The sequence below is a fragment of the Pterocles gutturalis genome, unplaced genomic scaffold, assembly GCF_000699245.1.
Source record: "Pterocles gutturalis isolate BGI_N339 unplaced genomic scaffold, ASM69924v1 scaffold27520, whole genome shotgun sequence".
Lineage (NCBI taxonomy): Eukaryota > Metazoa > Chordata > Aves > Pterocliformes > Pteroclidae > Pterocles > Pterocles gutturalis.
In genome coordinates, this window is record NW_010141786.1 from 29,662 (window position 1) to 40,997 (window position 11,336).

General features: G+C 35.0%; 1 protein-coding gene across 1 annotated transcript in view; it reads right to left on the minus strand.

Moving 5' to 3' along the window:
- The window catches only part of FOXP2 (forkhead box P2), a gene marked incomplete at both ends in the record, with an annotated part of 97,522 nt that overhangs the window by 19,575 nt on the left and 66,611 nt on the right, over positions 1-11,336 (minus strand). Inside the window, 3 exons of the mRNA XM_010084153.1 lie at positions 2,969-3,073; positions 4,712-4,925; positions 11,251-11,336. The exon at positions 11,251-11,336 is cut by the window's right edge and continues 104 nt beyond it. Coding sequence (XP_010082455.1) covers positions 2,969-3,073; positions 4,712-4,925; positions 11,251-11,336 — 405 coding nt within the window. The remainder of the gene's footprint in view (positions 1-2,968; positions 3,074-4,711; positions 4,926-11,250) is intronic.

Genomic DNA, 11,336 nt, shown 5'->3' on the forward strand with positions numbered 1-11,336 from the left:
TTGACATTTAAAACACCATCACAGAGAACTACTATTAAATGCTTTTAGTGATCTACTGGGTTCCTCACTTAGAGACCAGAAAAATGTTTAGCTTCTGTCAACACCTGTTTCACAGTAAAATTGAGAATTTTCATAGGCATGAAAATTTGTTGCTCCCTTCTAATTGTTTCAGTGCCTGGCATTTTGTTTAAATCTTGTCATCTCCCTTCTAGTTACATCACAACTTTTTCTGATCTGTCTTTATATTTTGAAGGTTTTCTTAAGCCAAAAGCTGTTGTATTTACCGAATAGCCAAAACTGACCTTGTGTGCATGAGCAACTGTAATCTAACACCATTTTGTCAAGACAGAAAGCTGCTCTGTAAAATATAAACTGTGGGTTTGTGTCTAGAGTTGAAGGATATCAAAGGAAAGATACAGGATTAGGTTCTTCTATACGTACGGAAACATATGGAGAAGATAGGCTGCACTTTCTTGAAACCAATGCCTATGTTTCCAAATACGAACCTAGCCCACAGCACACAATGTATAACTTCTTTAGCTATTCAGAATATCTCCCAAGAATTCTAGATAAACAGAGCATCCCCAAATTATCTTAAAAATAAAAACAGTTCATACTGGATAAACAAAACCGAGGGTGAAAATAGCTTTTGTGGCTTTAGGTCACTTATTGCAAATTATTTGTCACTTCACCCTAAATCCTTTCCCTTATTAGGAAAGTGAAGCAAAGCCAGTGTTTTCTGCCTTAATCCTCCTTCTCAGATGCTCTGCACGGTATTTCTTTTTTTAAATCAAGCTTCTATGTAAACCATTTTCTGAGCACAAGAAGTTGGAGTTCACTCCTCAAAGTTGTCATAAGCATATTATAGAAATACACGCTACTAGACTGGGGTAGTGTACCTTATTAATATTTCATTTTGGTACAATATACTTGCATTAACTCTCTTAACACAGGTATCATATTGTTTCAAGTCAGGGAACCTAAAACAACGTAACAAAGATTAGACTAAGAGCAAAGCCTTGAAAACTACAGCCATTAGTCCTGTCATCCCCTATAAAGTTAATGGGTTGGAAAAATGGTCAATCTTTGGACTAAAAGTTGATATTTAATTGAAATAAAATGTTTTTTAATTGTAATGGGGATTTTGCATTAGTGCGGACATGAAAAGGTACTAAAGAATCTAATGCAAGGTTATGTATTGATTTCCATCTCAATGCTGGTGTAAAAAGAAGGAATATTTCTATTTCATAAACAACCTCACCTATTCAGCACCATGACTTCTTATTTGTTTTAAGGGCATAGAAGACAGAATTGAATGAAAGGAAGAAATAAAATATTCTCACACATTTTTTGCTTGTGCATAGGACAAAAGCCATGACACTGTTGTAAACCCTGAGTGACTCTGCACCAGAATTATCAAGTTGTTATATGTCGCTTTCACATTTTCCAGGGTTATTTGGTTCAGGAAAGCAAGAGCATCTGTAAACTCAGCACTACACTGCCTTAATCAAAATGGCTTTAGTGATCATGGATTATAACAAGAGACCTGACATAATGGATGTGAAAAGTCTGCCCACAGAATTAGCATCACTATAGCCCAGAGGACGGATGTATTTAGAAAATGTTGTTTTTCTTTAAAAGAAGAATGCTTGAGTTAAATGAATTTAAATTCTTAATATTAATAATACTTAGAACACTATGTTGAATTCTGAAGATTTCATTTTCCTTTTACTACAAACTTATGTGAATCAGGTTCTTTTAAATCCTATGCAGTTTGCTCAATAACAAGCCATTATTCTGATGTACCACTTAATGCACTTATAAACAAAAATTCATCACAAATGATACCTACCTAAGATTTGCAAATCAGTGTAAGTTACTTCATTTAAAACTGAAAGCAGCATGAAAGATGAAGAAAGCATTGGAAATACTTTATGGAAAGTATTGCTATAATTCTATTACAAAAGTTATTGCGATGCTGAGTACTTATGGTCTGTTGTTAAGGTGCTTCTGTTATATACCCTGTAGCCTACCATTTGTAAACACATCTTTTTGATGTTTCTGCCAACATCCTGGCAACAAAGCAGTGCAATTCCAAATGAGCTAATTAACTTAATTGTTGATGAAGCATGAAACAGTTCATTCACCCTGTTAGCTGTACCATGACAACATGAGAGTCTTAGACCCTGAAGTTACTCATCTATACAAGCCTATCTGTAGCCTTCCATTAAGATCTATTGCATGCAAAAATGTGTATGGCTCTTCTCACAAAGACCAGTCCATAATGTGCATAGATAGAAAATCAGTACAGTTGTTGAAAATTCAAATGAACACAGAAATACTAGTAACTACTTAAAAAAAAAAAGCAATGCAGAAACCCATTGTAGTTGGAAGCCGCAGATGAAAAGCAAAAGCTGTGTCACTTCTTTTCTAAATGCCCTGATTTAGACAATAGCTGGCAAAACCGAATACTAAAAGCGAAAACATTTGACATCACTGTTCAGTCCTGAAAGGTGCAAACCCACCTGTTCACAGTGCTTTTTCTTCTGTGTATCTTACATATACAAGAGTAAAAGCAAAACTAAATTAGCAAGTGAGAGTTAAATGGTCATGCTTAGTCGTTTGTGTTTTTTTATTTATACTATACACATTAATTCCCACTACACACAAACTGTCAGAATTTAAAATGTGCTTTTTCATACCCCTACTATCCAATATACAATCTAAAGCATCTCTTCAAATTCTCCGAGGCTCCATTTCAGTAAAGGATAATAAGAGGATTAAACACTGTGCTATTGAAAGGCCTGCAAAAGTGTTCGACATGAAAGAAAGGATAACAATTTGACCCTCTGCCTTGATTATCCACTTGCTTGGAACACACAAAAAAATCTCTGACATGATTTTCAGTAAAACTTTTTCTCATTTTTCTCTTTCCTTCCCCTGCACCAATGAACAAAAATACACCTACTTTAAAAATTGTCCAAAATCTTCACAAACGCTTTCACAGCCAGGCCATTTGCAAACTCCATGACCATAGAGAGTATGGGAGGCCCCAGTCTCCTCATGTGACGAGCTGTAGCAGAAGAATAAGGCATCAGATTCATCTCAAAAGCCATAATCGTTGGAGGCTGCTAGCGCCTGTCAGGTTACGATCAGTGACAAACAGGTCAAAACAGGTCAATTTAGCTCAGTGCAGTCAGAAAAATTTAATCGTTCTATTGAATAGTTCAACTGCCAAGGCTAGATGATGTTCCAATTAGAGAAGAAATAGAGCCAAAGATGACTGTTAATAAAGGATGAAAAAATAAGATGACTGTATAATACCATATGCTAATTCTGACATATGACCTTGGTGTACCGTTTACCTATAAATAAAAAAATATACTCAGAAATTATCAATTCTGAGAAGAAATACTGAAGATGGACAGTTAGAATTTACGAATATTGTAAATATTACTACAAAATATTTGAATGTCCTGCTTATATGTCTAAAAAAATGAAGTTGTTTCCATTAATAAACATTTTTGTTTACAAGTGTTGCTTCCATTAGCTACTTGGCTTCATAAAAAACCCCAGCTGTATTCCATGTCTTGTTTTGGAACAATAGTTTCATCCATGTACAGTTATCAAAGAAATTCAGGGGATTGCCCATGGAAGTGGGCGTCACCTACACATCCTGAAGCAAAGAACCATTCTCTGAGATATAATCATAAAAGTAATACTAACTAAAAATACTACTACAAAGGTATTCAGAGAAGAACCAGTTTTTAAGTAATACAAAATAATGAGAGAAAAGTGTTCTCACAGTCACATGAGGACCAGAGACACTTAAATGACGGTCTCCTATTATAAGTATTAAAAGAATTAAATGGAATATTTATTTGAAAATAATATTTTTTACAAGTTAGGTTATGCACAAATTAAAGTTCATCTTATATTGAGATCATCTACATCTGACTATACTAATATATTTACTAGTAAGTACTACAGATACTATGTACTCTTGTATGCATTCAATCCACTGCTTGAAAATAAGGAACAGTGAAGAATATCTGTCAATGTGGCTGAAAAATGTTTTTAACTTTATCCATATGGTTGAATTCCACTGTATTACACTAACACCACTGAAAATTTGTATGAAATGTATCAACTGTGTTACTGTCCTTCATATAAGAAGAAAAATTTGGTGGTTTTCATCAACAAGAGACAAAAAAAATAAGAACTGCTTTAATGTACTAATTTTTAAAGTACTTTTTTACATGGAATCTTTGCACTGCATTACAGCCTTGGCAGCTAAGATGTATGTACATTTTCATTGAAACCAGCAATGATTCAACAGTAAGGACCTGACTGCCAGATGTGTTAACTCAAATATGAATGAAACTATGCACCTACAAAAGTGGCCAAAATTCTGCATTTACACCTCTAAACCAGCACACTCCATACTGGGATTTCTAATTTTTACCAAAACTACCATAAGTTCATGTGTTATAAAACCACAGGCGGGCAATTGTCATTGCATCTGCAAAATTAGACATTGTTATTGAAAGTTATGCCCTATTGATAAACAATTCTCAAAAATCAGGTCTCCATGATCACTTAAGTAACGTGTATTACGTGCTATTTTGTGACTGGAAATAATGTGACTTATGACGTTAAAAAACAGCTGTATGTTAAAAGATAAGCACAGTTGAAATCTCATCAGAATTACCTGTCTCGCCTTGCATTTAGAACTGAAGACTGTCCATTCACTATGGAATGATGAGTTATTGGTGGTGATGCTTTGGAAGTGGTGGAGGAGGTAGTAGAGGAGGAATTGTTAGTAGTGAGGTCTAGCCCTCCATGTTTAATGCCATTGTCTTCCATACTGTGAACTCCAGTCACTTCTTTCCATAACTGCTGAATCTCAGCAGGACTTAAGCCAGCTATAAAATGAAAGAGAGTCCCACTAATATAACAAAATAAAGAGTTGCATATAATGAGCTCAGTGTTATTAGTGGATTAATGCCAACAATAAAGCTGATGCTGTTTTTCCAGCACAATCAAGGTATAGTAAAGCATAAATTCATTTTTCTTCTGTCAGAATTCAGGTAATCTGTCTTCTCTTCTATTATAAACAGTCAATTAGAAATTTGCAATTTTAATAATATTATATTCCTTCTGAAAACATTGCTCAAGGATCAAAAAGTGAAAACTACAAAGAATTTGCAACTACTTCTTGAAAAGAAAAAAAAACCCCAAGATTTTTGTTGACTGCATGATCAATTTCTTGACACACAAACGTAACAGTGCATCTACAGTTAACTTAGCTTTTATAATTCCTCTTAATCAAACGTAACAGAAAATAGTAAAACATTACACTCAGGATACAAATGTTGATATTCTCTTTAAACAATTAACAAGATCAGGGAAAGGGGATCAGGGAGAAAAATTAGAAAACAAAAATGAAATCAGTGAGATCATAACAGGTTTAACATTTGAGCAGAATGCATCTGACTTGAATTCATGATACTCAGATATTCATTAGTTCTGTTTAGTATTTACAAAAATTGTTCTGTTTAAAAATGTGTCTTAAGAGGCAAGCCCAAAGTGACTATTTGGAAGAAAAAAACCACTGCAGTGCAGACCTAGATACTGGTGACCACTTGAGCTCTTTGGTACTATTCAGTGGCACCAGACAACTAGAAAGCCAACAACATTGGCCCTTTTACAACTCCCTCTGCACAGATGAAACTACATGCAGTGTAGACCATCAAATTCCTCCACTATTTTTCTTTTGTCCAGCCCTACTGTGGAAAACAAATTGGAGGGTTTGGCTAGGAGAATGGAGACTGTCTCACCAGTCTCCTGGGGTGATGGGCAGCCACACAAAATTTGAAAAGCTTCTCAAACTTGTCTGCTATGTGCACAGTACTATTCTGGAGTCCAGCCATCAGATCTTTGCAGATAGAGCTTAGATTTGCTTTCTACTCCACTTGTAGCCAGTAGGCATGTAATTTCCAGGATTCATCTTCGGCCTGAAATAGCAATGTCTAGTAGAACGTATTCATACATCTGTGTTAGGGATGTTTGGCTCAAGTTGAGCACTTTGCACAAAGTCATGGAAACTTCTATTACAGTATGCTTCTGCCTGAAGTAAAGAGTCCCAAAACACAGGCAAGAGAAGAGTTGTGAGCATTCTCTTATCTTGCTACCAAAGATGCAGCTAAGGTAGGCAATTTTGAAAGATGAAGAGTTCATCAGAAATATACACACCTTCTGGCACTGCCAGACTTCATAAGTTTGACATCTCTATTTCAAAGAACACTAAATTAAATGTAGAAAAGAATGAGAAGCCTAGAGAGCTTCTTTCTTGTGAAAGATCTGGCTTCGCGGACAGGTTTTTCAGCCTGACATGGTTTGGGCCAGAGGTATCTTAAAATCTAATTCTGTCTTCTGTATCTCATCTCAACAAGTGAAATTAGGTAAAACATGCTCATGGTATATACATCTGCTGGAATGCAAAACATTCAAAATGCTGATGTTCTCTGAATTAAAATTTTGCTTTTTTTAATTATATGAAACAGTTCAAATTTATTGTCCTTCAAAAAAGGATTAAAATGTATCTATTAATTCAAACTTTTAATTGAGGATAGTTTTGTTTGATAAACAAGACATATTAGAAAGATGTACATCTTTTTTTTTTCACTGTTTGGCAAATCTGTTTATTAGATAACGTTTTTCTTTGAAGACATAGGAACTCAGACTACTAAAATGGATTCAACAAAAAATGATGAAAAAAGCACAGGAAGTTCCTTAATACTTCTCATACTTCTCAATGGCTGTCTCACCATGAAGTATACAAAACTATTAAAAAATAGTAGTGATTTACAGAAATAATAATTTCTGGAGGTAGTGTGGAACATGGTTGGAAGGTACTAACTTTTTTTTAAATTATGAAAGGAGCTCATTTTTAGACTACTATTTTGTTTCCTGCTTCTCTACTTTAGATGACAACACCCATTGGCAAACTCAGTTAATAAAAAAGTGAAAAAGAGTTGATTGGAATGTAAGTCTTTAAACTGGAGTTTATATCATATTTGTACAGTGAAAAGCTAGGTTTTGAGGAAGCAAGCAAAGAAGCCAGGCTCTAATTTACTGCATTAGAGAGATGGGTAACGGGAGCGGTGGTAATACTAGTTGTAATTGTTTAATGAAGATAAGTAATTACTGCCGTGTTCATGAGGTATGTTCCAGCAACACTGCAAACAACCCATTTTAGTGTGGTAAATAATAGTTATCCACAAATGTAATCACAAATTAAAACGAAAAGTAATGTATTCGTTTAGGTGGCATGATACACACAGTACATTATTTACTTAAAAGTCTTCCTTTCCTCCTGTTGTTGAAAAAAAATAAACTAATTTTGCATTGAAAAAAAAATAAAAACCAAGAATAAACTCATCTGTTTGAATAATCAGAGGGCAAACATATCATTGTGTCTTGCAGTGAGAAAATTTTCATCAGAGATCATCAGACTTTGGGACATGGGGGAGCTGAGTAAGAGCTGCCCCAGAAGCTGGGTGAATGAAATGAATGAGGGTTTGGAGCAGCTGGAGCAATGGCACTGTCCCTGGGCAGGGCTCTCCTGCCCCTCTGGAGGGTTTCAGGTAGTCCCTTCCTCTGCAGGAAGCTATGGAGGGTGCTGCGTCTCCAGGCTGCCTAGCTCACCTAGATTTTTTAAATTAGAAAGAAATTTCAGTCTGGGCTCAGGCTGGCTAATTTTATCACTTCTTCAGAGCACTCTGAAAGGCTGCCTTTTAGGATAAAAGGATTAAGGGCAGGCACTTAAAAAGTATAAAGCTAATAAGCGGATTTGTAATTAATTGTAAATTATGGGAATTTTGTAGTTTCTGTGTCTAAAAAAAGTCCAACTCCCATTTTACAAGAGACCTGTAAAATGGCTGACAGATATTTTAGTCTGGATGTAAAAGTAGGGTAAGTTTTAAAGTTTCGTAGGTCGTGATAACCCTCAAAATACCGTCTCCACACTACATTAAAGGAGAGAGGATCAGGAAGAGGATTCAGAGTGGGGTAAAAACTAGGGTCTATAATGAAGAGGGCAAATACTGATTTGCTATGAAGTTTCCTGACATCAAGAATTTTGGGATTTTGAAGTTAGTTTTATAACTCTCTTCACTATTATCTACTCTGTTTTTATGTTTGAAAAAATACTTAATAAAACTACCACTTATAAAACCCATCCATGTATCTGTTTTTTGTTTTCCTGCATGGTCTGATCAAAACTTGGGGTTTTGGGTTTGTTTTTGTTTTTTTTACATTGTTGTAATTTACAGTCCTCTGCCTTTAGCTAGCATCAAAGCAGCATTACAGGGAAGTACCTCACAGTGAGCCACTGGCTTTGGATATGTCATAGTGAAAATCTTGTCACAAAATAAATGTTAAAACATCTCTTGTATCTTATGTACTATACCTGACCATCAAGAAAACATAGTAAACATTCCTGTCCTTTAAAGGCAGAAACTGTACTTGGAACAAATACTGTTTATATACACAAACCTCACAGCTGTACTTGGAAGTTATGCCTTTTCATACTAACAAATGCAAACCCCACGCTCTCTTTGTCCCTGTTAACTTGTGGTTTACAGGACTCTTTATGACCAGTAACTTACAAATGAATCCACCTGTGTTTCCCCATTGTTCTATCTCTCCATGTAACTCAGCACTCTAAATGGATGCTTATAAAAATATCTGTTTTACACATATGTAAATCCTTCTGTATAACCATATCATACATCTTGCAGCACAGTGGAAGGAGAAAAACATCCTTTTACCACATCCAGTGTGTACTACCTTAAATAAATTCTGAAGGTTTAAATTAATATTGCTACAGAAAATTTGCTAAATTTTATGAGAAAAACAAAGGAAGTTTGATCCTCTTACTTTTATACAAACCCCAATGCAGAGACATCTATGTTAAACCTAGTAAGTACTATTTGGATTTGTAAATACAGGACATATTTGGATGTATTTGGATGTATAAATTTAAGAAAAAGTCTCAACACATCTGAAGCCCATTAATCTTCACTACATTGTTATGAACTGGACTGGGTGCTGTACCTTCCTATGAAAGACACAATGTGCTGTAAGAGAAGCCAACAGAAAGAACTCCAACCCAGTCACAACTCTGGTTCTCTATTTTAGCATCTTTCTGGAAAGATTTTCCTTCTTACCCTCACCTTGCCTGGCACAGAGCAAGTGGCCTTTCTGTAGATGCAGAGAAGTTTTCCAGGGGAAGTTGTCTTATGTTTTTTAAGTTTGTACATCCACATCAAGGCTACGAAAAATTGAGGTCTAATAAATTAACTTGTGTATCTAAAGGAACCCTGCATACACAGCAGATACCAGAACTAGGAGACAAAAAGGAAGAATTAAATACCTATTCCTTAAAATTAAAAAATATCAAGGTAGAAGCACGCAAGAGACTGATTTACTTTAAAAATAACAATCCAGATATATTTTAACTGTAAAATTCTATAGTATGTCTTTAGTATCAATCTTTTTTGTCATAATTATTTGAGTAAAAGAAAGTTCTTAAAAAGAACTATTCACTAGTTCTCCTAAAAACGTATTAAAAGAGGTACTATATTCTTTCTATGTTTTTCTACTAGAAGTGGATGAATGAGTGTTGCATTAAACTAATGAATATCAGTGCAATTGGGTAGGAATGCTGAGGAAATCTATAGAGATTGCTTAATGTGAGAAAAAACCTGAGGAATTCCTCTTGCAACAGATGGCACAAGAGGAGGTTGCAGAAGGTAAAGCTGTTCGGAGGGAGGTTGTATTTCAATTGCTTTTTTCCATTCTGGTCCAATGTGACTTTGCACAAAAGGAAACCACCATTACCAGTCTCATGTGTCCAAATTCATGAGTCAGTCTGCCTCCTCACTGCTATTCCAAAATAATAGTATTTCGTGTGATAGCTTACCTAGGACTCTTTTTTATTGTAACTTTTATGACTTTAGATAGACCTGTGTCATAGCTTTTCCACACAAAACAATTAACGCAATTTACATTTATTTGTACTCTCTGCTTTCCAGGGACTGAAGTTTCCAGTGGATAAGTCTTTCTCATGCCTCTTTTCTCTCTCTCTCTTTTTTTTTTTTTTTTTTTTTTGTACACTGTTGTCTATATACTGTATACTCTGCTTTTTCTCACCTAATTTCTGAAGTTTCGATTTTGTAATAGTTATCTGGTGGAGGAACCAGATACATGCATAAAGATCAATTAAAAGTAACATTACCTGTCATGAACATGGTCTAAACAATACTTATTGCAGGACTGGAGTGTCAGAGATCAGAGTATTGTGTAATTTTTATGACAGACATTTAGCTCACCTCTCTATGGAAACAAAAACAGAAACACACACCTCACAGACTACAGATTGAGTCCTTAAGAAGGGAAGTCTTTGGCCTTATCTTAAAATGTAAGCAGCATTTATCTCCAAGTTGATTTACTTTTCAAAAGGGTGGGGTCTATTTTCTTTCAACCATGAATGTACTTGTGACAAGTAGTAGGGTTTGAGCTCATTTTCAGCATTGAGAAATCTTGATCAAAGTGACAAAGGGAATTTTTTTTTCCCAAAAAATCTTTACTGTTATTTTTCAGTCATAATTCATGACTAGTGGAATTGCCACCTTCAAAATTTGTTGTCATATTTCACATATTTAATACAAAGGAATAGCAAAAAAATGAATCCTAAGTTTTGTCCCTAAATTCCCATGTCATAAATTGAAGATTCAAAATGCTTTTTAATTTTTTTTTTATTTTCTTAGAAGAAAAAAAAAAAGAGTTTTTGGAATGGCTTTAATATCACTGTCTGGTATATTTTATACCTGTTAGCCCATACTAAATGAAATGGTAAGTTTTCCACTAAATCAGATTTCAGTAATTCTTCAGAGAAAAGCAATGGTGCTTGAATGCTGTTGCTATTAGAAAATGTCTTCAGCACATAAGGCTAACAATATGCATCTTATATCTAAGAAAACACATGCAAAAGCTGTTTTCTTCCATAAAAGTATGCTGTAACATTTATCAGCTTCAAGAAAATTTCATAATACGAGCAACAAAGTTCTAATAATAAAGTATGTTTAAGAGTCATTGCAGGAAACTGCTGAAGTCTGGATGCAGATGGAATGGTTGAAAAAGCTGTGAATTAGGAATTACTTCAATCATGTATTACTCTAATACCTTGTGGCAGAGACTGGACAGGAAGAGCAGACTGGCCAGGTGGGATGGAAATGAGTCCCTGACGCTGAAGGGTTAGCAGAAGGTGC